Here is a 27,774-nt window from a genome sequence, read left to right as displayed (position 1 = left end):
TTTGAAAAGCTGAGTTCATGCCAGCTTTATGCTTACCTGAAGCGACAAAACCGGCATGACACTAGCTGGTACAGATCTGAACCTGTCCAAAGCTGGTTCCTAAACACATCTGGGAGGAAGGCAGCCAGTTCCAGCACCTGGAGCTCACGCCTGCAGTGCTCCGAGATTAACACAGCTCAGCTTTGCTGGAGTCACACCAGCCTCTGTGGGCACATCACCTATCACTGCAGGGTTCTCTCCCTTCTGGTGCTTTTTGGTGATTTCATGCAATCTATTACTCACCTTCTCCCAAAATCTACACCTGACTGAAGCACAAACAGTAAAGAAACATCTGGAGGAAACTTCAGACAAAACACATGAAATGTCATGAATTCAAACAGAAAAAAATCCTAAAGAAATCTGAGGGAGCATAAAAATGATGAAGGTCTTTGATGTTACAGAAAATGCAGATAGAAGGCATTGTTCAATGAATTGGCACAGCAAAACAACAGGAAATACAGCAACACAGGTTCAAATACTTTTTAGTTGTTTATTATAAAATACAGATTTACCTGTGAAGGCACTTTGAAACTGTTACAAAATTTCCATGTAAGCTATTGTTTTAGCCCAAAATAGTCTTTAGATCACCTAAAAAGGTGAAGAATTTTGAACTGCATCCAGTTGTACAACATTCATTTTCCTAATGAAAAAACACTACACATAACAGTTAAAAAGGATTTTGGCTCCATCAGTTGTCTACTGTCAGAGAATGCAGTGACAGTGTGGGGAGCAGAGACATCAGGAGATTTGCACATGATATTGAATTAAAACCATGTCAACTAAACTCTCATCATACAATACCATGGAAAGACCGATGCTGTCATGCCTAACCATAAATTTCCTATCCTATTGCAGAAAGGCTGCAATCCTCCACTTCTTCTTATCTCAAAATCTGAAGACAAACATTAAAACTTGAATAAAATTAAAGGAAATTAAATATCTACATGAAACCTATTCCACTGCATGGCCATTTCCTCATACTGCAGCTCTCCCTGGGCAACCACCTTTTTTTAAAAGTAAAAAAGTTTAAAAAAATCAAATATCCAAGTAGTTAATGACTCAAAACCAAATTTGCAAACTTTCTACTCCTTGCTGAGTAGTGTCCCTGCACACCTACACTTAGTAATCAATTTCTCCTTCATCGCTGCTGGCTAGATTCATTAGCTGAGGCTGCTCAAAATCATGGCAGTGTTCTCCCCTAGAGCTGTGGATCTCACAGCAAATACTAATTCACTCAGCCAGGGAAGGGAACAGAGCCCGTCAAGTAAGTCCTATATAATCGTTCTTTTTTTTTTTTCAGTTCAGTTACATAGAAACTGAAAAGTACAGTGCTGAGAAGTTTCTCTATGTCTCTAACCTTAAATACAATTATAAAATAAGATCAAACTACTAATTTACAGTAATGAGTAAACCCTGACTTTTCGCCATTTTGGTAAAATAGGCCCTACCAAATCATCAGCATTAAAAACTCAGTCACAAGAACTGGATGCTAGAATTTATACTTTTCCAGTGAACCCAAGCCTTCTACAAAACCTCACACATACACATCTCCTTATGTGATGGGCTTACATTCAGTGTAGATACTACACAAGAGGCTAAAGGTCCTCAGGAAATAACAAGAGATTCAATTTATTAAATGAATTTGTGCATTTGAACAGCTTTGAGATGACCAAACCCTAGCTGCTGAATTGAGCTGTAACTGTATTTCCTTATGGGTGAGCTGCCATGGGTATGAGCAGCATCTAGGGCAGGCTGCTCTGTGGCTTCCAATGTGGAGCACCACTGGCTCGAAAGAAAGGGAAGTCAGGCTCACAGAACTGTATCTCAGTGCTTTACCAGAGTCCAACTTAAGTCACCACTGTTTGTGTTTTTAGATTATTACCTTTGTTACTGCAAAAGCTGTCAGATACATGTCACAACACGGACTTTAGCAGTTCTGACACTTCAAAAGCACTCAGCTCTTCCTGAGGCTAAATAATTCATTTATTCTCCCTCCAGTTACTCCACAGTAAAATAATGCATAAAATTCCATATTCTTTTCAAATAAGGCACTTTGCAAGTTTCTTCTCCAAATACCAAAAGCTTGAGGTAACTTCACTGATTTCACTAATTTCTTTATCACTCTTATTCTAATAATAAAACTGGTATTACAAGCTGAGTTACACTCAGAACTCATGATGCTCCAAATGAGGCTTGAGAACATCCAATACGGCTTTCACAGAACATTCTTTTGCTAAAACAGCTCAGAGTAAGTTATAGCACAGTGTGGTCTTTGGGCATGAAGATCACTGGCATTTCCTACATAACTCTTACTTTTTGCGTCCTGTGGAAGTCAGGTGAAAGTTCAGTGTTGAAGGAACTTGACAGTTGTCTATATACAAAACCAAGAAATAAATATCCAGCTCCGTAACGTAGAGATCCCACAGAAAGGAGAAGTTTTTTAGTGATTTGCTCTTTCACTGACAACATCCTGCAGACGTTTTAGTAGAACATCATCATTTTCCTGGCAGAGTCGCTTTGTGGGGGATTCAGTGTCACTGTCAATTGTTATTGCTCGCTTCTTACTCCTGTGTTCACCTTGTTTTATCATATTGTTGATGTCCTTCAAACTCTGCGATCAAGACAAAAATAATGAGTTACTCTGATTCCATTTCATACTTGCTCTATGTCTGAAATATCAGAGAACAACAGGTTATCCTGCAGCTCTGAGTGATGGAGTCTACGTACAGAATTTACCTTTCAGTGCAAAGTGAGAGACTATTCATTATAACACATCAGAACTGCACTAGACCACATCCTAATTAGACGACAATTAACCCTTTCTCAACCACGTTCAGCCTTGTTTTTGTCTCTACCTTGGAAGGGCTGCCATTGAACTTGTAGAGCAGAGCAGTTCGAGGTGTGAGGCAGGTGCCGTTCTTGTGAGGCGACACGTACACGGAGTGCTGCTGGGAGATGCGCCGGGGAGACACCGGCTGCTGCCGGATGCTGGGGAACGGCGACAGCGGAGGCGCCTCCATCTGCAAGAGAGGACACGTCTGCACAGCAGCTCAATGGGAACATCCTGAGAGCAGGAACTTCACGCAAGAGGAGATTAATACACTTCCAGGTCTTCTTTAGAATATTTTAACTTGTGGCAGTGAAACAACAGATCAAGTAACAACCAAGCAAGAGAATTAATCTTCCAGATGCCTTACAGAGACAGTCCACAGGCATTTGAGCAAATAGGTATTGCATTGATGTAAAGAATTTGGAACTGGGTTTGAAAACTGAGCAGCATCTACATTTGTCCTCTTGAAAGGCTGTTAAAGCAAGTGCTCACACCATTACCTCCAATTATCTGACTTGACCCACACCAGGTGACAAGACAAAGTTATTGACATACTGTCAGAGTTTGTCGCTGGCGCAATGCCAGCGCTTCCATGAAAATACATTTTCTTAAAATAAATACTGTGAGATGTGATCAGGAACAGAGCAGAGCAGGCCCAAGCTTAATAACAAAGGAAAAAAACCCCAAACTTTAATAAACTACTACTACTATAAAAGACACACACTAAATCTAGGATGAAGACCCTCCAAAATACTCCTCCTCCCCACACTTAATTTCTAAAAAAACCACAGTGAGACACTACCTGGGATTCTTGGTCAAGTTGCTACCCTTCAGATAATCAATACTCATTCCCTCAAAGGAGAGAGAAGTCTCTCTTGCACCACAGACTCCCCCAGGAAACACAATTGCCACCCTTGTGTTTCCACGTCACACATGGCAACCACCCGGAGAAAATCTGCCAGTGTGACACTTTCTTTTCCATGTCACAGTGCTCTCACCACCGTGCATGGACAGACTGCTCATAGGGCTCTTTTAAGGATGCTTTGCCACCCACTAAAAGAGACAACAGTTCAGCATCTCCTCTTAGGACTACAGTCCCCCCCCACCATTTTCTTCCTCCCCTGGGGCCGAGGGTCTAAGAACAGAGATCATCTTCTTCCTGAAAGACAGGGGGCATCACCACACCCTCCTCATCTTTTCTCTGTTCTCTCCATTCCTGTGCTGGTAGTTGCTGAAGCAGGTCTCTTGGTTCACCATCACATCTCTCTAAAATGCAGTCTCTGTTGCAGGAGAATTTGGTTCAGTCTATGGTTAACAAGAAAAGTCTAGCCAAAAGCTACTCCATCATCTCCTTCCCACTTAAAAATTTCTTCTAACATCTCAAGTCTTGGACTGTCTCTCCTCTATTTCAAATCGAAGAAGAGTAGTATTTTGCAAAGCCTTCATTTCCCAGGATAAGGTTAAAAGTTCAAACTCCCCAGACAGCTGAAATCTCTGCCCAGAACTTAACTCTTAAAGCTAGGCACCTCCCCCCGCTTTCTCTTTCTCCTCTGCTGACGAATTTCCAAGTGCGGTCAGGCTCTCTGTCTCTTCCCTTTAGGGGGAGAACAAAGCCATCTCCTTTCTCTCCACCCCTCTGTCCACAGGGGCCGGCCCGGTTCCAGTCCTTCAGCCCCTGGCTTACCTCCCGCAGGCCGCATGGCTTCCCCCAGCCCGGGGCTGGGCAGGGGAGGTCTGCACTCGTCCCACACCCGAACCAAAGAGACGGTTTCCTTGGGAGTTCTTGTTTTTAACCCCCTGTGTTCTCAGAGGCGTGTCCATGCCTTCAGTAGTCAGTCCAAATGCTAATATCCAACCCTGGCCACTGATTAGTTTGACTACCAGCTTTCTGAGAAAATTCACTTCCATGTTAAACCATGACACATACATTTACCTGCCAGGAAAAATGATTCTGTGAGTATTAATTCCAAAATACTTTACTTACCACATGATCCTGGTTTGTGATATCGTACTTCAGTGCAAATGACTTTACTCTTCCTACGTAGACTGCGTTATAAAATTTAATAAGATCTCCTCTCTCCTCTGTTTCTGACTCACTCGAGTTCTCTGCTGCGGATCGTCCCAAGGAACTGCCAGCTTTCACAGATGAGTCTAACAATAAGAGAGCTTCAGATTTCAAAATTACAGCATTGGCAAACCAGACACTTCAGAGTTGAACTTATGATGTCCAGCTGGCAAGAACTTCTCCAGAAATTGACCAGTTAAAGACAGGAATTCAAGAAATGTGCTTGAACCAGGAGCAGGGTGTGCTGCAGGTGGTTATGAACATCAGGAGGGGCTACCAATTGCTGTGAGCAGGCTTGTGGGTTATGTCTAAAAATGCCAGTATCAACCTTTATTCCAAACTTGGAAGTAGCTGTAGCAAGAAACTGTAGCACAACTGACCCCTTCTTCCATATTTATTTTGGGGAGTGTGGGGAGTGGTACACAGCCATTACTTGCTCTTAAAACTAAGTTTTAAGCAGTCTGACAGCTCCCAGCTTTTGGCTTCTCTGAAAGTCTCTTGTGATCAGCTAGAGAAGAAAAACTTGGTGCTCAACTCAGATATGCAGCAAGGAAGTCATGACACCATTTTTCAGGCATATTCTGTTAAGTGGGAAAAGCTGCAGCCACACAGCAAGTGTATTTCTGTTGATGTTTGCTCTCTCCTAATTAAGCTGAAGTGTTACTGAATAAAACCATCTATGTCTCCTGCATTCTGCTGCCTGCCAAGTAAAACAGAGCAGCACACAAAGTCTCTGGCAATCAGTGCACTGAGACAAACATCCAAAGCTCCAGCTGACACCCATAAGTGACTGCTTTGTCCATCTGCCTTCCTTCTCTCATAACACAAGCACAGCTCCTGTGAACTGGCATTCAAAAGACCTGGAGTTAATACTGTGTAAAGGAGACACAAGTCCATGAACTGAAGAAAGTCTGGAAGGAAAAGCCACTGAAGAAGTTTGTAATCACGTATATTTGTCTGACAAAATACCAGAGCCTAGTGTCACTTCAGATACTCCAAGTCATCTAGTAACTGTGGAGGTGTCAGACAGGACTTAAATGAGATCAGTACTTTCAATGACCCTGATAGAACCCTCAACAGGCCTTTAAAAATGGCTCTAATATTCATTAAGGCAGATGAATCCCACCCAGAGGGAATTTGCCACAAAGAACAAACTAAACTCCACGCGTGTCCTGGCTACAGATCTGCTCATGGGTTCATGTATGATCTGCTCTGCTCATGGGTTCATACATGGGCTTTTGATCTCTCACTTTCCTGACACGTCACTCAAAACAGGCATGGCACAGTTCTCATGCTTTTCTCAAATACTACTCTTATCCCTTTTCTTCTCCAACCCAGAGCAAAGAAAGCATTACCTATTTAAAAGAAACCTGATTATAAGAAAATGGTGGTCCTGGAGAGTTAGCATTTTTATTTTCTGAAACAAGTTCTTCCTACTTCAGTCTTCAGAATGGATGATATTAAAAAAACCCCACCATAATATTCTAGGTACTGTTTATCTTCATTTTTCTTTGTTATCAGTGTTGCCATCCAAGAAGCACTACAGTATCACTGACATACTAAGAAAATAGTTCCACCCAATTGTAAAACTTGCTCCACTTCCTATTACTTGACAGTCCAGTTCTTTAAAAGCCCCAAGTATGCTATTGAAAAGAGCAGATTCCTTTGCTGTACTCACCTTCTGTCATCTCTATATCTGGGTTTGCATTTTTGTCCAATGGAACATCAGCAGAAGTACTTCTCAACAAGACACTCCTATAAACCTACAAGACACCAGGGAAAAACACTCTTGTGAAGGAAAGCAAGGAAGTCAGGAGACTAGATGAAATCCATCTGAACAGGAAGAAGTATTACACTGCAGAGGATTTGACTTCTCTTATGAGCACAAAGACTGCAAAAGCCACTTATGAGCTTTACAGAAAGTAAAGGCAATGCTATGGACTTACGTGGCTGTTTGCCTGTGGCTGATTTCTGTAACTTTTCATTATGTCCTGAAAAGTTCTTTCCTCTTTGGTTACCTGGAAAAGAAAAGGCTGTTGAAGACCAAGTGCAAGCAAGGAGGCCGGGCTGCTGAGGTCCAGCATGTAGCTTTTTGAGGAGTATTACTATGAATACATAATTTAAAAATGTATCTCTAATGATGAGAGCATGAAACAGCAAAGATTTTTCTTCTTCAGGAATTCCTTGTTTCTTAGCTACTAAAGCTTTTTGTTGTTTATGATGCTTAGGCATTACTCCTTTCCAGACTTTTCTTCCAGTGACACTTAAAATTAAAGAAAGGAAATATTATTAAGTCCAAAATGTGTTTTCTGAATTTGGAAACTGCATCCATAACTTTTCTAAACAAAAAGTGGGGAAATCCTGAACAGGACATTAGGCAGGTACACACATGCAATTTCACCTTGCTTTTTTATTTCAAAATAGCTCATTTCTTAAAGTGCTTTGTTTTTCAGCCATACATCTGTAATTTCAAGAGCAGGCAAGCAACAGTTTTTGTAGTAGGAGCCAGGAGACAATGTATCAATGTCTCTGGCTAAGCCGTCAGGTCTCACACTGCACTGGAGACAGCATTCAAACGTCTGTATTATAAAAATCCCCAAAACAACTGACAAATTAAATGATAAAATACAGAGCACTGACTATTAAATGGCTTTGCTATCAGTATTGACATCAGGAGAACCTAACCCATGCTGCAGTTAAGAGCACAGGTAGTCACAATTTAAACATCTGTTTCCCTCCACACAGTGCTCCTCTTCATTTGCCCTTAAGAAAAAATAATCCAGCCTCCTGAATTTTGTGTCTGAATCAGGCTTGATGGACACTGTAACCATCAGCTCAAATTTCAGTCAAACCAATAGTCCAGTTTCACAATCCAATTTAACACCACCTTAAATTAAAGCTGGCAAATGAAGTAAGAAATTAAGTACAACAGGCAACCACCTCAATTCCTCAGGCTGAATTATCAAAAGCTAAAAGGATTTTTTGGGAGTAGAAACCACCTTACATAAATTTGCTCCTGCAAATTTATGCACCTGCCCAATTCTGTAATTGCAATGGAATTTTTAGTTCAGATCGACAGACTGTCAAGATGACAAATGGGACAGAAAACAAATCCAGGGCAATAAGACCACACAGTGCTTTGTCTGTGTCCACCAGTGCTCACTGTGAACGCACTCAAAAAGAGAAGAAAAACCCTGTCAAGAATTTCCATCAACAAGCCATTGAGCTGAGATATGCAAAACAAGGAGAAAACCATACTGAGACTTGATCCAATTCTTGGAAGGACCTTCCCCTTCCCTCCAGTAATACGACACAAATTAATCAGTCAAACTGTAAATGCTGAACACACCTGATATTTTGAACATAAAATTCCATGAATTTCTTAAAACTATGTTACCTTTGCCATGATATAAAAAGCACAGAGGAGGAGCTGGTCCAAATGCCTGTCTTTCATAAGATCAGCACAATGAACCAATGTGAATTCAAAACATGTCCATATCTTCCTGCGCAAGTCATTGGAAACATCCAGTTTTAAGCACAGATCACGCAAGCGCACACTTGCCAGATGATACACCTGGAAGGAAAAGACACACAGTAAAGAGTGAAGCCAAAGAAGCTTACCCTGGCCTGCAGAAATAAAAATCAGCAAAGCAGAGCTATTCTGTAAGGGCCACAAAGATCATTCGAGGAAAGGAACACCTCTCCCATAAGAGATCTGGGAGGATGGGAGTTGTTCAGCCTGGAGAAGAAAATGCTCCAGAGAGGCCGCAGAGCCTCTTCTGCTGCCGAAGGGGGCTCCAGGAGTGCTGGAGAGGGACTTGGAACAAGGGCCTGGAGTGCCAATGGCTTCCCAGTGCCAGAGGGCAGAGTTAGATGGGATACTGGGAGGGAACTCTTCCCTGTGAGGGAGGCGAAGCCCTGGCACAGGGTGCCCAGAGAAGCTGTTGTTGCCTCATTTCTGGAGTGTTCAAGGCCAGACTAGATGGGGCATGGTCTAGCAGAAAGTGTCCCTGCCCACGTCAGGGGTGGAATGATTTGATCTTTTAGGTCCTTTCCAACCAAAATCATTCCGGAATTATTGGATTCAAAGACTAAGCTGTCCACTCTTCAACTGTTGAATCTCTAATAACACTTGCAGAAAATCCACCTAAAAACATTATGCCTATAGCTTCTACACCATATCCCTCACTAACTAACTAGACACTTTCTTTATGCTGGAAAGCAGGAAAGGGTGGTGTCATTTTCACTTGCTCTACTGAACAGGAGTGGGAAAGGAAACTAGGGGAAAATTATCATTGTAAGTACAATAATCACTGTAAATGGAAGGTCAAAATTTGAAGACAAATAAAAGTCAAGGTTTTAGCTCTTCTTCATAACTAAGAGGAATTACGTTGCCTATGACACGGTTAGTCAAAGACAAAGCTACACTTGAAGCTCTGCCCAGCTGAGAGTAATACTTCCAAAATGCAATGTTCTCGACTGCCAGGTGGCTGATCAATTCTTACTCCTTTCTCAGAGAAACCTCCTCATGGGCAAAATTAAAGAACCAAAAGTTCAGACAAAGGATGTGGCTTACAAGTGTTTCCAGAAATCATTTTTTGTATTAAGATGTACCTTAAAGACTGTTCATGGTAGAACTTCTTAAGTTCTATTATATCTATACAGATACCCTGAAAGGGGAAAACCTCTGAAAATAACTTGCCTAGTAAGAAAATAACAGCAAAGAAAAATCTTCTAATATTTTTGAGAGAGACTAATTTAAGGATATATTCTTTGTAGCCATTTAGACCAAGTTAGCCTGCTTCCTCCAAAGACCCTTCACAAAATTCACACTGAAAGTGAAAGCAAGTCTAAGTAAGTCATCTGAAGTTTCTCTGAAGCACACCCAGTTCTTAACTTAATCTTGCATTATTTCAAACCCATTCTTTCTAGAAGCCTTAAGCTACTGTGTTATTCATCATGTTATTCATCACTGCTTTCTGAGCACCCAGCCCAGCACGATCAGCACTGCTGGGAGGACTTAAAAGTGGGAAAGGAGCATCTCCAGATGCTGGAGCCACAGCAGCGCAGTTTGAATGAGCGAGACACAGGAAAATCTTCTCATGTCAGATCTAACCCTTGCTAATGTGGGGGCAATCAAAATAGCCAAGAGAAGTAAAATCTGAAATAAAGTACGCCTTTAATATTTATTTATAGGCGCTCCTAATTAAAAAGAAAAAGAAATCTCATGGATGGAAAGGAGAAAACTGGACTCTCTGCAACACTCAACATCTTTTTCCTTCTTCTTCAAGGTATATAAGAACTGCATGTGCCAAGCTTAAGGCACATGAAGGCTGAAGGTAATGGGAGCTGCAGAGGCAGGCAGGCTCCAGCATGGCCACGAGAACAAGTACAGCACCCCTTCCGAGTAAGGCCACTCACCTTCCTGTAGAACAGTGCCAAGGAGCCCGTTCTCTTCGGTTTGCTGGCCGCTGGCAGCTGCACTTCTTGTGCTTGATTCCCAGGAGGGTGGCAGGGAGCCTGAGCATCCACTTTACATGGCTGGCCTAAATTAATTGAAATGGGGATCAAGGTGATTCCACCCATGTCATTTGCAATACCTGGAGAGGATACACACACCCAGAAATAAACTGGTTGCTCTCCTTATGCTGCAGACTCAAACAGCAAATCCAGCTCATTTATGAACATTTGATACTGAAGACATCTCATCCTCTGTACTACAGTCTAAAAAGACTGAGTCTTGAGAAATAGCAAAAATTACATTTCTGGTGAGGTTTAAAGGAAGAATCTGAATGTGAATGATCTTTTCTAAAGGTTATCTTAAAGTACAAAGTTTACAAGCAATCACAATTTCTGTACTTGGTTTTCCACTCTATTGGGGAAGGTGGGCATTCTTTTTTTATATTCTTATTCTGCAAAACTGGCAGCATATCCTATACAGTCCTCATTAGTTTCCTCAGTAATCAAATTATCTTGCTGAAAATCTCCTTAAACATGAGCAGTGCAGAATTTTTATTTTAATCTTTAACTATAGACCAAATTTTTAAATTAAGAAATGGCTATAAACTCAATGCTCATGCATAATTTTCAGAAATATTCAAGTATCACCCAACTTCCACAGAACAGAAGTCTCACAGTATTTTGCTAATGTTAGCATGTAACTCTTATCGAGAAGTTCCAGAGCCTTTTGAGATTTTAACAGACTAAATTAAGACAAATTGCAGAAAATCATTAATGGAGCTGAAAAGCAAAATGCTGCTTAATGTGTGAGGTATATCTGGAAGGAGCACAAATATGATCTTTTCTTCAAGAGGAGAAATCCTCAGTGTGTTTGCCAGGGATCAGATGTCTCCAAGGATGTGATGTCAATATAAATTTAACCTTTTTTGTTGCTGTTGGAGCTTAGGATTGCTCCTTTTGTTTTCTTTCTCTCAGGGAATTTTCTCCCATACATTTCTAAGAGACAAAAACGACCTGTACTTAATAGAGACAAAAGAAGTTGCCTCGGCTCAGGGTAAGGCTGGCTATTGTCTTTACCTGGGTATTTTTCTCTTTGGAAGGGAAAAGATACCTCGAAATTTTGGCTGGGAAGTGAGAGGCTGGGCTCGGCTCCTCGCCCTCTCTCAGTGAGAGCCTGGGCTTGGCTTCTCACCCTCGGAGGATGGTCCAGCTGCTGTTCACTGGGGGGAGCCAGCCCTGTCCTGCTTCTGTGCCATGAGTGAGCAGTTGCTCATGAGAGCAGCCACTGAACTGGGACTTCACTGGCACACACACACGCTAGCAAGGAACTGTTCCCTTTCCCATATCTTTGCCTGAAAGCTAGCTGTTCCCTTTCCCATATCTTTGCCTGAAAGCCCTGTAATTTCAAAGTTACAATAATTCAGAGGGAAGGGGGTCATATTTTCCATCCCAGGATGGTTCCCACTTTCCTTGACAGACGCCTGTCCTTCAAACCAGGACAGCCCTTGTTGAGAAAGTAACTGTTTTTTCAGAAAGAAAAAGCAACACACTTTCAAGATGCATGGTTGGTCTAAGCATAACTTAAGACTAAAGAAAACATCTTAATAGAGAAGGAAAAGAGCAGGAACTCCTACCATGCAGTGGGATAGTGACCTTCTGTCCTGCTTTTCCTGGTCCTGTAGTGGTTGTCATGGTCAGCACTGTCTGGGCAGGAGACACTGACATGTTTTCAGCACCAATGCTTGATGCTGGAGCAATTGTCAGCTTAGTTCCTTTCGTTAAGATTTTTTCCATCCGGATTTCTTTGGGGCTGTCATCTCCAAAGAGCCTTCTCTTAGCACTTCCAGCTGTAGGAGAACTGTAGCGCTCGTGAACAGAGATTGGAGACAATGGCTGCATGTCTGGCATGTCAAGGAAGAAAAAATAAACCCAACAAAACCTTAACAACAGCAGCTTAATGGAAACACTTCTGCAGAGAATGGGAAAGGATACCTTCCAACTACACCAGCAGAGATCACTTATAGCCCAGGCCTGCTCTCAGAGCTCACCGTTCAGAGGTGAGAAGAACAAGATCTGTAGTCTGACTGACTCCTTTTGCAGTCACTCCTTTTGCTCAGGCCAGCTCTCAGAGCTCACCGTTCAGAGGTGAGAAGAACAAGATCTGTAGTCTGACTGACTCCTTTTGCAGTCACCCCAGACAGCGCAGTTCCGCCATCAGGTATCACATGGAAGCTGAGCTGCCACTCACATCCACAGATACTGAGGAACACACAGGATCACAGGTACTTACTCCAGTCAGCCTAGCAATTAAGAATATTTGCAAGTGTTACTCCTGTGAACACATTCCTCTACAGGAACTCTAACCATACTCCTTGGACATGCTGTCTTCCCCATGTTCTGGCTTTCAAACTCTCTCTAAACTGCTCCTAGTCAGCCCTCACGTAGCCCCAGTTCCTCTCAGGCTTTTCCGTTGCTTTCAAACATTTACTCCAGTAATAAGCCTGAAGTACACAGCACTAATGTACCAGGCTTCTGTTCACAGGGTTTTTGCATTTCTGCTGCAGTCTCTGACAATAACAGTGACAAGCATCTCCTATTTCCCATGAATCAAATTATCTGGATAACTGGCCAGGTAAGACTGATTGGAGACTGTGAGGATTGAGAGACACGGACCATGCCATGCAAGCAGAGCCCATTCATTATACTAGTCACCAGTATTTACAGTTCTCTGAGTTCTGTACAAAATTTTACACTCAGACCCCTTTGCCCTTGTTCCTGTAGCAACACAATCTTTTCTCTTATCAGGTCCCCAATTGTGGAGAGTTTTGTAGACGACTGGCTAAGGGTTAAAGGACATGATACAGTTCAGTTAGTTAAGAGGGGCTGAGGCCTCAAGGCTGTTGTGCCCTTGAAGGTTGCTGTGCTGATATTAGGCAGCTTTTAGGCAATAATAAGATGTGCAACCAGGATGTAAGGGTAGAAAAACAAAGCTACATTAATCACAGGAATGAGGAGCATGCAAACTGGAAAGCCCCGAGGGGTGGAGATGGCCTTTGCAGCATAAACCAATAAGGAGCTTAGCTTTTGCAATATGCATGAACTTCATTATTATAGTTATAAATGTATTCGCATATTTTGAATAAACGAGGCTTGTCAGACATCATCGGATGTGCTCGTCTCCCGTCTTTTCCACACCTGATACATTCCTTTGCGCCAGCAACGTCCTTGTTACATCCTCCCTCCTCAGAGCAGTCAGAGTGACTGGCCACAATGTCTTCGCTTTTGATTTTGCCTTGAGTTTCTCTCTCCCACAGCTTCCCCTGTACCAGGGCCAGGAGGTTGGCAGCGCTACCCAGCTCAGCTTCTGTAGCTGTCTGGTCTTCCATAGGAGACCTTACTTCTAACTCTGCCAAGATGGTTCTCTTGGTACCAAAGACAAATAAACATTTCCTATCCCCGCCATCCTCCCAGCTGAATTCAGGAGAAGCTCTAGTACCAGATTCTCAAATATGAAGCTGTGTCTCACACAGCCTTCCCCATAAATAAGACACCATCTCCAATCTAGTTCCTCTTCCCTCAGTGAACGCTCACACAGAAACTGCTTGTACATCTCCTTCCTAAGGAGCATTTATAAAAACACCAAACAGCCTTGTCTGTTGCCAGACAAACACCGAAGGAGACAACATTACACAAACCACCAGTCCATGGAGCACGTGCAAGAACACATGGACCGGTGTCTGGGATGCAACAAAAGCAGCAATTCCTAACTAGAGAAGCATGCAAAGGAAACAGCAGTGCTGGCACTGCTTCTGCACCCTCACTGTCAGGAGAGAGCTCTGTGTTAGATCCAGCAATCTGCACAGAGCAGCTTCAGAGGACAGAACACTGTATGCAAAGCATTGTCCTCCACCCCTGCACAAAAACAGTTCTGTAGGACGCAGGAGTAAGTGTAGCTCTGTCACCATATCTAAAAAAAGTGTCACCTGAACTCCAGTCAAACTCACCATAAACTAACAGGAAGCAAAAAAAAAAAAAAAAAAAAAAAACTGGAAAAATTTGAACATCAATGGACAGTAAGTGATTAGATGACACCTCAGAGTTAAGGTCACCCTGGCATCTGCTCCAGTCCAGAATGGAAGCACTGTCTGCTGCCAATGAGTCACAGCACTGCTTTGATGGGGTGCCTCCTGACCTTCTCTTGATCAAATAAACATCACAATTCTGAACTCTCAATTCAGATTCAAGGTTGCTTTTTGCAATGACAAAGTGTAACCCCCTCCCCAAATTCACACGTTCAAATAGTATCAGAAGCCTTGAACTCACCTCGTCTTAAACTTCCACCAAGATCTGTCCGAACCTCTTTCACTCGAGGATGAATTATGGGAGATAATGGCATCATGGGCAAGTGCCCAAACCCACTTCCTCCATTGCTGGCCTCAAAATTACTGGGAAATATTACCTGAGAAATAAGAAATGTCAGTACCAGATAACAAATTAATTTCCCTTCTTTGTGACAATTGATTAATAGAAGATTTTCTGCAGTAATAATCTGATTTGAACAGTTTTCTGTATAAAACAACAAGTGAGAAAAAGAACATGAATTTCCTAGTAACAGGAATGAGATCACATACTTCTTCACAGGTTGGGACTTTGTTTTCTGAGGCCTCGAGTGCATTCCAGAGTGCTGAGTTCCGAGTCCAGGCCAGACTCTCCAGAATCTGTTCCTCAATGCTATTGAGGTGCTTCACCATGTCTCTGGAAAGTCCTTCCTCAGACCGAATCAGCACTTCAATAACCTGATGACAATGACACACACACAGCAATGTCACATTGCTCATGTTTAACACCATCTAACTGCTCTTTATTTCAGGCTCCTGTTCAAAATGTCAACACAGAGTGCTCCAGTCTCTTCACATCTTCGTCTTCCCCAGCCCTCTTCTGATCCCTTTTTGTTTAACCCCCTTTCCCAAAGCAACCTGGGGGACTGGAAGAGGACAGCAGATATGCCATCAGTGCAGAACAATCCACCCCAGGGGTTTTCAGGGCCCTGTCTCACCCCTGCTAACCGTGCACAGGTGAAAGCACTGGGCACACGCAGCACTGACCTGGGAGATGTGATCAGGTAGAGCTGCTCAGCAGGGCATGACAGCCCCAGCATTTCAGCTCTTGCAAATAAGCAGCCCATGACACGAGGAGCTGAAAAGCACTGAAGTTTCATTTAAGAAGCACTCAGAACCTTTAACATGGACAAATGGGTGATTGCAGTGTCATATTCCAGCACAAGATCCACCCTGTGTTATTCCTGTCAGAGGAGCATTCAGCCTGTTTTGCTAAAGTTCCAGAGAGGGAAATGTCATAAAAGTTCCCTGGAAGACCTAGTGCTATGTTTGGTTATTCCTGCTACAGAAGCTACACCCAGAGAACAAAGTTACAAATGTCACAAGTCTCTCTTATGTGAGACCTTTGCAATGGCAATTTTTGTCCAAACAAGAGTGCTGCAAGAATACACACTGAATAGCTGAGAAAATTAAAATAAAACATAAATCTGTTCCATAAAGTTGGATGTGCACCAGTTTTGATGGAGGCTACCAACAGCCACAGCAATATTGACAGATTTGTTACAGCTCCAGTACTGCCCTACAGCTACAGCTGAGGAGTGAAGGAAAAAGGAAGGACAGATAATGAACCAGCTTTCTCAAAGGCTTCCATTTTTTGGTTGCTGTCATCTAAACAGAACTACTTGCTTTATTCAGAACTAACCCCAGTAAGCTGCTAGGTATCCAGCAAAAACTGGAGGCATACGGCTAGGTGATAAAAGGATTGAAGTGGACGAAAATCAAGTTACACTGGAAGTGGGGAAAATGTGGTTAAATGAAAAGCAAAACCAGAGAAAACCCTGAAAAAGATATTCTATGTTTCGTTACATAAAGGAAAAGCTCCCAAACTTAGCAAAGCAAGCCTGTGATAAGTAGTAGCAGCCAAAGGCAACATTTCAGATCTGTAGCTGCTATTTTAGAACTACATTGTAGTCAATTAATATAAATATCAACAAAATATATGCTTGAAGGCTTTAATCCAGTAAAAGTTGATCTACAGTATGTTACAGACCAGTACAATTTACAAAATGGGGTTTTTACTTTATATTTCAGCTTCAGCTCTGGCATTACACCTTCCAAGTAATACACTTCAGGACAGTCAGAATTTGGAACAGGCCTAATGCACAGTTAATATCAGTCCTTGTCTTACCTGACTCCCTAGGGAGGAAGAGCATCATCCTCTACCACTCTCAATCCAGTAACATGCCATTTTTAACACACATCCTGTCCTAAGCCAGTGTTTATTTACCTTGTAGAAATAGAATGGCCTGAGGTCAAGAACTTCAATGATCCAGGGGAAGGTGCGAGGCGAGCTGTACGCGAAGAGCACAATCTCCAAGCAGCATGCGAGGAGGGAGCGGTGGAAGAGATCCTGTTCCAGGAGAGCCTGGAGAGAGCACACAAAATGGCACTGGCCTCAGATTTGGGAAACAGAAGCTGGAATTTTGTGCTACTAACACTACACAGCTTATTGTTGGAAAGAAGCTGGCTTCTTCTCCCATCCACAACCTCCTTTTTACAGGGAAGTTGGGGAGAACAGAAGTAGCGTAACAACACCAAAACGATCACATTTGGCATGCTATGGACAAATGAACTGGCCTCCTTGCTGTGCAACATAAAGCAGAGCAAATGCAGTGCTAACAGGAAGTATTAGCACTGCTCACTGGGAAAGGAAGATAATAAGAGTTATCTGTCCATAAAGTTGTAATTCTAGAAGGCCACACAAATTCAAAGGTTTAGTTATGATAGTTATCCTGGTTTAAATAGTAGAAGAAAAATACATTTTGGCAGCTCCTATATATTTCCCCTTTTTAGTATTAACAACATACACAAAGTGCTTTACAGTGCTTTGTTCTGGAACTGCCTGAAGATAAACTCCAAGAAACAGTTACAAAAAATGCTCTAATCTTTCCCTGGTTCTTTACTTACAGTCAAATCCTTCCCATGCAGTCTCCGTGTTTCTTGCACCATTATAGTCTCCAAGATTTTATAGTACAAGATCTCTGCCAGTTTTAATCTGTTTACAGCAAAATCTGAAATTTAAAATCAACAGAGATTAAGTCCAATGCCACGGGCACAAGCAGGGTTAAGACTAAACTGAGCAGCACCTGTTCTCATCCAAAACAATAGTTCATGTGAGTACATACATACTTTGCAAACAAAAAGAAGTTCAAAAATCCACTAGTCCCAGGTACAGCATGAAATTCCATAAGTATTTGAAAGGATTATTTATTGTAATATTTCTTGTGATGTAATTTTGCAATAATAATTTTCCTATTTGCTTTCAGTTTCCTTTAAATTATAAAACTAACAAGAATGCAAGTTTCCACTCAAGAGTTGCTTTTCCATGATTTCTTGGTTATCCCGGTTTGAACTGCAGCCTTGGGTTTACTCTGCCACAAACTTTTATTCTTTACAGTATACTGCTTGACAGCAGCAGTTTTCTGCTTGGGTGTATCCTGGGATAAAACAAACTCCACTATGTTAAATAAAGAAAACAGTACAGGTATGCATTCTGTTTGCCCTGGTTTAGTATTTTGAAACACCCCATGCCTTTCCCTCCATACCTATGTGAGATCCTGGCTGCTCATCTGTTGACTGAGTGTAGCTGCAACAGAAGGTCTCACCAATTTCCTTCACTCTGCTCATGATGCTTTCCAAGGGGCTGCGGGCACAAGACCTGAAGCCAAAAGCAAAGAAAGCCTTGTTTGTATAAATTACTATCCAGTTTAAAAACATAAACATCAAGAAACAACAACAACCATAAAACCAAAATAAAAAGATAAGCCAATTACACCAAGCATTCCTCATCAGCAAGAGCCTGTATTACACAGACAGAGGAAAATATAAAACATACACAAGTACTGGGTCCTCTCTTCCTAACAGGGCCAGGGCTGATATGCAGATCTTGGAACAAACGCAGGAGAAAGCAAGAACCACAGCAGCACAGTGAGGAGAAAGATGAACCTGCCAGGAGTAAGGATACTACAACAAGCAACCAGCCAAAGGCATCCACGACACCACACAGGCCAGGCTCAGTTTGAGGCAGCACAGAAAAGCTTAGAGGGAAGAGGCAGCAGCATCTTCCCATTTCCCACCAAGACTGGGAGAACTGATGAACTCCACATTGTCACTGCCACTAAAAAGGGCCATAGTATCTCTGGCTGGAGATGTTCTTTCTGAATGCTTCTGAATTTTCCAGCAACTGTGTTTTAGAGGACAGTGGCCCGTGGCTGGTGTCAAATTAAGACACTAAATTACTCTGAAAAGCCAGAACTAAAATCAGCTAAGGTTTCTCTTTGAACAAAGCCTTCTAATTAACTTCAAAGCTTTTCCATGGAATTTTCATTTGAAAAAGAAAATACTTGAAAAAGAAAATACTGAAAAGCATAGAATATTACAGAGCCCCAACTACAGTTTCTCCATTTCTTCCAGGGACACAGCATATATACCCGAGTGCTTGCTGAACTCACATCCAGGATGAGCAAAGTACTCATCGCAGCTCCTGCCAAAGGCTTATGCAGTTCTTGTTCCCATTTTAATATCTACCTCTCTCCTGAGAGTCTGGTTTATTATTTGGAACAAACACACGTTTTATCAGAGATTACAGACACGTTAATGTCTTAATTGTACGTTATAAATAGTATCAGTCCTTACATAAAAACAATCAAAGAAACATTCAAAACAAATACATCCCACAGAGCACAGTTATAAACTTTTAGGAACTAGTGCTAGCAAAACTTTCAAATATACATAACTCCAAAGATGAGAACAGTAAGTAGTATTTTTTACCTGTTTACTTTAAAAGAAACATTGCTTCTGGACTTCAAATATTAAGTGCTAATACTAAATGTCTATTCTGATTTGAAAAATACATGTGGAGACACCGTAACACAGCAGGACCTTAACTTGGAAAGATATTAGGCAAACACCCAGCATCTTTACAGGTATTTACTATTCAATTACTGCTTTTTATGAGCTATGCTCAGGGAGGAAGGCAGAAATCTGATGTGTGCTCAGGGAACAACCACCTGAACATCCTGAGTGGGTGCTGCTGCTATTCCAGGTCAGCACTGACAGTGACCAGGGTCACTGCGAGGCACATCCTCGTGCCATGGGGTAAGACCAACACACCCTACAGCAGTGTGAGGGGAAAATGGGCAGCCTGTAGGCTGCTCCTAGTTTTATCTTCCCAGCTGAGGGTGAAGACTGCAGCTTGCTCACCTGAATAAGCCCTTCTCCAAAACCTCTGCCAACATGGTTACCACCTCTTTTAATTGATAAGTACTTGTTTAAAATGTAAACAAACAAAAAAATGCATTTGGCTTTCAATCAGACAGACAAATCAGCATCAGCAAAAGCTGAAGCTCCCTTAATGCAACAGTGGTGACAAGTCAGATGGGGATGTGTGCGTTCTCCAGATAAAATCATTGAGCAAACAGAAGATTCTTCAACAAGAAATAATACAGAAACACAGACCAAAATATTCTGCCCCAAAGAAAAAAAAAAGCCAAAAGATGAGTTTCTATGTCAATGAAAGCAGCTGAAGTGGACATACTCACTCAAAAATAGCTGTAAGTTGTTCACTCGGTGCATTTTTCAACCCAGCCACCATGCTCTGCAAACGGCTCACGCTCTGTGTGGCCGAAGCCACAGGAGTGATGGCAGTTTCCTTTTCTTGCAGGTATCTTCTGCCAGTCAGTGGAGTTGAAGGTGCAAATGACCTTTTCTGTCAGACAGAGAAAAATAATAAATAGAAATCAGCCAACAAAACTGTTTCAATTACCTTCCAAATGAGCATCTCCTGCAAAATTCCTTCAAAGATTAAAATGACACCTCTAGTACAACCACGTGAAGGCTTCACTTGTGAGCTCAGAAGTGACTAAAAATGAGCCAAAGTTTTCCCCAGGACTCCATAAATATAAAATATAACAAATCTTCCAGCAGCGAAAAATTAACTCAAAGGGATTTTACAACTAAAACTCAGTAAAACAAGACCTAAAATCTTAAAAGCTGTAAATTTTTAGGCTCATTTGAACATTGAAAATACAGGGCAAGGAAGAGGAAGCACATGCTTCCATTCTCAGTCCCTGACTGCATTAGCTGGGTGACACAAGGAGTGGGCGGCAGAGCTGCCCAGGAGAGGTTCCCGGGAGAACGTTCCTTGGGAAACGGGCCTCCCTTCATCCTCCATCCAAAGGAAGAAGTGGCACTGAGCAGATGGAGCTCTGTGGACTGCACGGACCTATTTGTATCCTGCTCGCTGGAAGTGACACAGTAATGTTTTTGGATTTAATTATCTGCACTGACAACAATCTGAAGATACAAGGCAAACAGTGAGAAAAGGTGAAGCCTGCAGCCATTGTGCATAAACAGTAATATTATACTACAGAAACGGAAGCTCAGAATTAATAAAGCCCTTTCCAAACTCCCATCTTTAATTTGCCTGAAGATGGAACACACTTATATTTGGGGGAAAAAGCTAAGACATATGATTCATTTACACTTGCACCAGCATCTTAGAATAAGAATTCTTATTTTTTAATTGAAATGTAAATCAAATAGCATATGGTTCTTTCACACAGCCAATACTATTTTTCCCCCTTATCCAAGATTAAAAAGTAATCAAACAACTGTTTCCCTGCATGTCAACTTCATTAAATACATTTTACATTTCTAACCACAGTGAAACATTAACTCTGTTTATAGGCTACTTTTTGTAACAAAGAGAGACGTTGTTGAGGCTTATGCATGAATCTTACTTTCCACAGAAGAGTAGGGAAGTTGACTTTTCCTTTCCTAAGAAAGGAAACAGTGGGAAATTAATTCAGTGTCAAGGTTTTGTTGGTATGATTACGGGGTATAAATGAAGCTTGATCAAAACTAAGACCTACATGTTTGGGTATTAATTACTTACTTACTAATTTTTCTTGGACAAAACCAAACTATCACGTGAAAGTGCACTCATTCTGTTTCAGGAATAGTTATTTTAAAAATTCCACAGGAAAAAAGGTACCATTTTTTCTCTTTATAGCAAGACAGCACTGAAGCCTGTGTTCACCATCTTCCTCTCAGGAAGAAGAAATTTCAAGTCACCTCAATGATTCAAAGAGTGTATAAGGGTGAGAAAACTTGAAGGAGATCTTCAAGTGAGCTTGCCATGCTAAATGAATCACCTTTTCAAAATGCTGCTGCAGATGACACTCCATGTGAGTTCTTGCTGCTGTTTTCTCTCCTGGCACATCTGCAGGGAATTTTCGAGTGCCAATTTCTTCTTCAGCATCAGCTCCCAGGAAAACTCTCTCATCAAAGTCACCCACGGTCAGAACATACTCTTCATACTCTTTATTCAGTGCTTTACTGAAAGAGAAGCCCAGGTTTGATACCAAAGGTTTAACTGTTGAAGAAACAAAGAAGGTGCCCCAGCAGTGCAGGTACAGCCCCAAACCAACATAGGGCCAGAGTTTCATGCTCTGGACAGCAATGCTGCTCCCACCTCCCTGAGCAACCTGCCCCCACTCATCCCTGCCTGCCCTTGCACCCAAAACCTCTCCAGGATCACTGCAGGAATCATTCTTCCACCAGCATTTGGATCTCAGTAGGAAGAGGGAAAAATCAACTTTGCTTTCACGCCAGCTGTGAATAAACCAATCTGGAAGTGCTCAGCAGGTCAGAGGTTAAATCTGTGCACCAGGGAGAACTGCACCCAACTCACTCTGCTGCATTTCTGGGATGGCCACTCTGTAGCCCATAATTTTCCTAATGGTGCAGAGGAGGGGAAAGTGAGGAGTTACCTGCCTGGGTTTTATTTCTAAAATCACCACTGACTTGTGATACCAAACAGATTCTTCATTTTCTTTTTTCCAGCAAACGCAGCTGGAATAAAGGAATGTGTAATCCCACCAAGGTTGCAAGGCTTTAAACATACACTTGGGAATTCGAATGGATCTTCTCGATGAAAATCAGAAATGGCTTGAGTCAATAATCCTGCCTGCAGCTGGGTCAGGAATGCAGTTCCAGCATGTATAACAATGGAATATAACAATGTATTCACAACACAAGCAACTCTGTGATCCCACAGGAAACCTGACTGTATCACAGCTTCAGCTGCCCCATGTCTTTTAGGAAAATGTAAAGGTCTGTGGAAAGTTGGACAAAAAAAAAAAAACCCAGAGATGCTTACAAGAGTCTTTGAGATGTCAGACTACTTGCAAAAGAGCAGGAACTACAGTATCATTCCATATAACAGTGTTACTGAAGGAATACTAGTAATCTTAAAGGAGAACTACTAGGAGACATTCAATGTTCAATGATCAAAGAAATAAATGTATATCTAAATTGAGGTGTTATCTACATTGTTAAAACAATTGAGTCTGTGCTCAAAATTCCCAAAGCAAACCAACAAGTTAAAAGCTCACAAACAAAAGGCAGAAACAAATAATTAGGTATTTTTGCAAAAGGCAAAAAAAATTGACAAGGATTTTTAATAGTTTGCATTTAAAGTAGTTTTCAGAAGTGAATTCATAGTTTCTGAAACAACTACACTTCTGTCCCACAGAAGTTGTTCACCTCCTTTTTGTGGTTTTGCAATTGTTGCTTTGTTTGCTTTTGAGTCCATCTGCTGTATCCACAGATTTATACACTCAGTTAGAAATAAAGAAATAAATTTAGAGATTTCCCTACTTGGGAATAATATGTGTATAGAAACACATCTGTAACGTTCAGAGCCAAGGTTTTAGTTTGCATTACATTATTCAAAGATTACAGTTGCCAGAGAATCAGAGCAAGCACCAAAAAAGCTGATATCAAGAAAAAAATCTCTGCAGCTTGAACCCCTGACATGGGCCACACCTCTGATCCAGACAGTGTTTCAGCCAGAGCAGCTTTGGTGGTCAAATAATCAAAACCCATTATATATGGCAAGACAAAGGAATAGGAAAACAGATTTAGTACACAAAGGCCCATGCTTCAGACATGAACCAAGCCCCATCATCGAGAACAAAAGCTGTAACGTACCTATTTTCTGTAAAGTTGCAAAGATCCAACAGACAGTCTCCTTTTAAGATCTAAGAATAAAAAGCAGAAGTATCTTAGATAATGAAATCAAAATTGCTTCAAGTGTGAGAGCAAGATGGTTTTAGTCAAAAAGAAAACAAGATTTAGGTGCATAACTGGACTCTTTTTTTTTTTTTTGGCCTAGACCAAAGGGCTACAGTGCCATTACCAAGACAGAGCACAAAGCCCAAGTGGATCCAAGCTCCAGACAAATTCACTGCTCAGAGCCAGCCCTGCAATGCAACATCTGCTCACTGCTGGCTTAGGGACTGACCCAATGAGCAACTACAAAGAAGCTTCCACAGAGCTTGGAAAACATTTCCAGGATCAGAACTAGACAGGACAATTTGTACATGTGCAACCTCAACCTCTCCTTCCAAAGCATTTTGCTCAACTTCAAGAAAAGCAGCAGGACCCACACTACCATACAATTATTTCACAAGGAGATCAATTTTTTTTTTTTTGCCTGAAGAAAACACCATCCTTCATGATTCAGTTTCACACTGCCAAGAAAGGAAAGAAAAGATTTTTTCACTGACATAAAAAGCGGAAACAGAGGAGACCTTACAGCACACGGCATTAAAAGTGAGGGAATTCTGCTCCTGCTAAAATACAAAGAAAACCTGAGCCAGCCTGAGTTCCTTTGCTTATTAACAAGTTCCTTTGCTCTCCCCTGTGGAACCTGCATGACTTAAGTGATCTTGAGACCACCACGGAGCACCACCAAGTGCTCATAAATCTCGCAAGATGTACCTTCCTATCAAACAGCTTTGCAATGTATGGTTTGAAGTAGTGCTCCTTTATGCCTTTCGCTTCCACGAGGAGCCCGTCATGCAGCTCGCAGAGCATGGCAATGATGCAGGGAGGATCCTCAGAGGCTTTGATCTCCAGAGTGTGGAATTCCACTGGTAAGCCTGGGAACCAGGAGGAAGGGGGAAGACAACCAACCTTCAACTTCATTTCAAATGAGCCAAGAGAACAAAGCACAGTTGATTGTAAATAATCTATCCCCACCATACCTTTAAATGATGGATTAAGCAAATCTCTTCTGTTTGGACACAGAAGGGCATTGGCAAAAATCAGGTCCAAGCAGCACAGAAGTAAATGATACGAATTTACTAAATCATCTCCAATCATACGGAAATTACCTTTAAGAGACAGCACATCACGTCAAGCAACACAACAGAAGTTCACAGCCGGGAATGTATACAAACCATGCAGGCAAAGCAAGCAGCCTACCCTTAGTGTACACAAAGAGAGTCCAGCAGAAGCTGAAGAGATCTTTGACGCTGCATGGCACCCGCCTGTCCACAAGAGAAATAGGGGGAGAAGTTACTCTTCAGTTCCAGGAAGCCAAACCTTGTTCTACAGTTCAAATTTCATTCAATTTCCCTGCTTAAAACAACAGCTGGAGCTGGTGTCATAATTCCACACTAAAGCACTGTCTAAGCTACACGTCCTGAGTTCAGTTCTCACTGCCTGACAGACAATGCCTGACCTGGCTCCACAGAGTGTCCTGCACACACCCACAACTTCTCAACCCTGTTCCCAAGCCAAAGGCTGCCCCTGGCCTCTGACCCTGCCACACTATTCTGCTGGTGTCATACCTCCTACAGGTGGGGAGGTGACAAAGGCTATATATATTCCAGTGATGGTTTTTCCAAAATATTTTACTAAAGCATCAGCCATCCCTTCAGAACAGGCAATTACAGCTTGTACTACAGCTCAGCTGCTGACTCGTGTTTGGAGCAGAACTATCCAAGCCCATGGAGCTGGAAGACCATGGAAGACATGACTCAACCCACAGAGCAGCCAAAGCTGTGGTGGCACCAACCAACACTGCTCTGAGAAAGGAACACCAACAGAGCACCTCCCCCTGCACTCTGCCTGTGGATGTGGAGCTACACTGGAGCACTGCACCAGAACAATTATCCCCCCTCACATCCAGAGAACCCACATGAATTGACAAAACCATCTTGCAGATCCACAGCTTGGCTCCCTCAACCCCAAGCTTACAATCTCACTACAAAGCTGTCACAGCCACATATTCTTGCAGGGAGTATGGACAAGCTCCTGTCAGTAGGGCAGACATTCCATGTGTCGGTTGAAGATGACACCACAAGTTCCCAAATCTGCCATAAAAACGAGCACATCGGCTGTAACTTCCTCCCATTTGGTGCTTCCACTCATCTGGCAACCACGGCAAACACCCGGCAGCGCGGAGGTCACAGGGATGTGACAGCCCTCGAGCAGAGGGATCATCAGTGTGACACCAACCCCCTGGCAGCGCTGTGCCAAGACAGAACACCGCTGTGCTACTTCAGCTCTTCCTGCTAAACGCCTGAAGCGCTGATCTCACTGTACCTTGGAGCAATGGGTACCCAGCTCAGGGTACCTCTCCCCACCACGCCCTGACATTCCCACCGTGGGACAGCTCCTGTGTCACAGCAGCTGCATGAGAAGCCCAGCTGACCTGAGCTGCACCCACCGGGCTCAGGGGTGCTCTGCACTGACTGCATTTCAGAGTCAAAGAGACCCCAGCACTCTGGAAATTAATTTTCGTAAACTTATATTGGATATAACTCTTTCCAGGGAAAAGTCACATCAAATCTAAAAAATACCTCTGCTTCCTGCTTCGATGCGGTTTGGAACTTTCTTCATAAGGGTTTTGAAATATATCAAAAAATATTGGTTCAAACTTTTTGAAAATCACAGTTGACACTTCAAAATTTCTCTCCAGCCTCTCAACTCGCTCTCGGAATTCCTGGGGCAGGTTTGACATGTCCATCCACTTCTTCATTTTGCTAAAAAACTGAATTAAACTTAAAAGAAAGAAGAAAAGTTTGTTTTGAGCTTTAACTAACTTACATTCTAAAATTTTAAAAAGCCAAAATGCAACATATTTGCTCCTTTAAAGACTGACATAATTACTAGGTAGGTTTACAATTTATTTTGATAAGACTCCCAAACTGTATGTTATCAGCTTTTTGCCTTTTATCACTCTGGGGTTTCTCCCTGACCCTCTTCAAGGCACGGGAACATTAACTCGATGAGGAGGCTGCCAGCATGGCTGTGTAGAGCAGGGCAGTGGTGAACAGCAAGTGCAGGCGCAGCTCTGCGGGTGTTGAGGCAGAGGTAGGGCAGGCACCGAAACAAGCCAAGAGTCGATGCCTGTCAAAGTTACCTGCACAAAAACCTGCCGGCTGGGGATGTAAATAACTGAGAACCCCTCCAGCAGCTCAGCGGAGAGCGGGGTCTTCAAATGGAACGAGCAACATTCCGGGCTCCACGTCCCCAGGTCAGAAGCACAGCGACAGGGCAGCTGCTGCCGGGGCGTGCAGGAGGCGAGCTCTGCGATCACCAGTGCCGTGTTCCCAGAAAAACCAGCGGCTGCCAGCTCTCCACCGGGGTTTGGCCTGAATCTGAGCCACACAAACCTTGCACCGGGATGGCGCGCCGAGATGTTTGTGGTAAAATTAACTACGGAGAAAAACAACTGGCGCGTGTAGAACAGCTACTGCTCCGACACAGGTGGTTCCCTAAAGGCTTGAAATTGGAAATTACGCATTTGCATCTAATTTCCATCTGCCATAACAGCGGATTTACTGCTTTAACCTCGCCGCGCTGGCAGCGCTGGGAGCGAAGGAGCGGCACCGGGACGAGCGGCACCGGGACGAGCGGCACCGGGACGAGCGGCACCGGGACGAGCGGCACCGGGACGAGCGGCACCGGGACGAGCGGCTCGGGCAGGGCAGGGCAGGGCAGGGCTCTCCCGGCGCCGAGTGCTCGCCGCAGCAGCAGGGCCCAGCCCGGCAGGCGGGGCGCTCACCTGAGGCGTGCGGAGCGCAGGATGCGGGTCAGGGAGACGCCGTTCCCCTCCATCGGGCTGCTCCCCACGGTGGGCACGCGGCTCCGCCGGCAGGCGACGTACAGCGCGCAGGCCAACCAGTGCAGCGCTTCGCCCTGCGGGCACGGGCGCCGCGGTCACCGGGGCAGCGCCGCGCCCCGCAGGCTCGGCCGGGGCGGGACCGCGCCCGCCCGCCCGGCCCCACCCGGCCCCGCTCACCTCCAGGCTGTAGGTGCCCCGCAGCGCCGTGAAGTCGCGCAGCGCCTCGGCCGCGCTCGCCGCGTCCAGGTTGAGCTCCAGGCAGAGCCGCTCCACGGCGGCGCCGGGATCGGCGGCCCCCGGGCGGGACATGGCGGCGGAGCGCGCGCCAAAACCGCCGGAA

The 27,774-nt window shown here is 43.3% G+C and overlaps 1 protein-coding gene across 5 annotated transcripts; it reads right to left on the bottom strand.

Annotated features, from left to right (window-relative positions):
* Positions 1–517: 517 nt before the first annotated feature.
* On the bottom strand, positions 518–27,774 carry RBL1 (RB transcriptional corepressor like 1). Of its 5 annotated transcripts, none has more exons than XM_068208196.1 (22): positions 27,612–27,774; positions 27,375–27,508; positions 26,167–26,367; positions 24,785–24,849; positions 24,565–24,693; positions 24,299–24,459; positions 23,507–23,556; positions 21,667–21,850; positions 20,053–20,219; positions 18,058–18,170; positions 17,420–17,523; positions 16,740–16,877; positions 15,026–15,190; positions 14,718–14,853; positions 12,029–12,295; positions 10,356–10,534; positions 8,332–8,508; positions 6,881–6,952; positions 6,613–6,697; positions 4,854–5,005; positions 2,895–3,059; positions 518–2,650 (listed from the first exon to the last, which is right to left on the bottom strand). In XM_068208196.1, exons 1-22 carry the CDS (start codon positions 27,741–27,743, stop codon positions 2,480–2,482), a joined length of 3,147 nt encoding a protein of 1,048 aa, XP_068064297.1. In that variant the 5' UTR covers positions 27,744–27,774; the 3' UTR covers positions 518–2,479. The 5 variants fall into 5 exon arrangements, with proteins under 5 accessions (XP_068064297.1, XP_068064295.1, XP_068064298.1 ...); XM_068208194.1 differs by having other exon boundaries at positions 4,854–5,020; positions 27,612–27,773; XM_068208197.1 differs by having other exon boundaries at positions 4,854–5,020; positions 10,356–10,480; positions 27,612–27,773.

This window comes from Anomalospiza imberbis, chromosome 17 (assembly GCF_031753505.1).
Source record: "Anomalospiza imberbis isolate Cuckoo-Finch-1a 21T00152 chromosome 17, ASM3175350v1, whole genome shotgun sequence".
Taxonomy (NCBI): Eukaryota; Metazoa; Chordata; class Aves; order Passeriformes; family Viduidae; genus Anomalospiza; species Anomalospiza imberbis.
The sequence above is the reverse complement of the archived record's forward strand: the minus strand, read 5'-3'. Positions and strand labels throughout refer to the sequence as shown.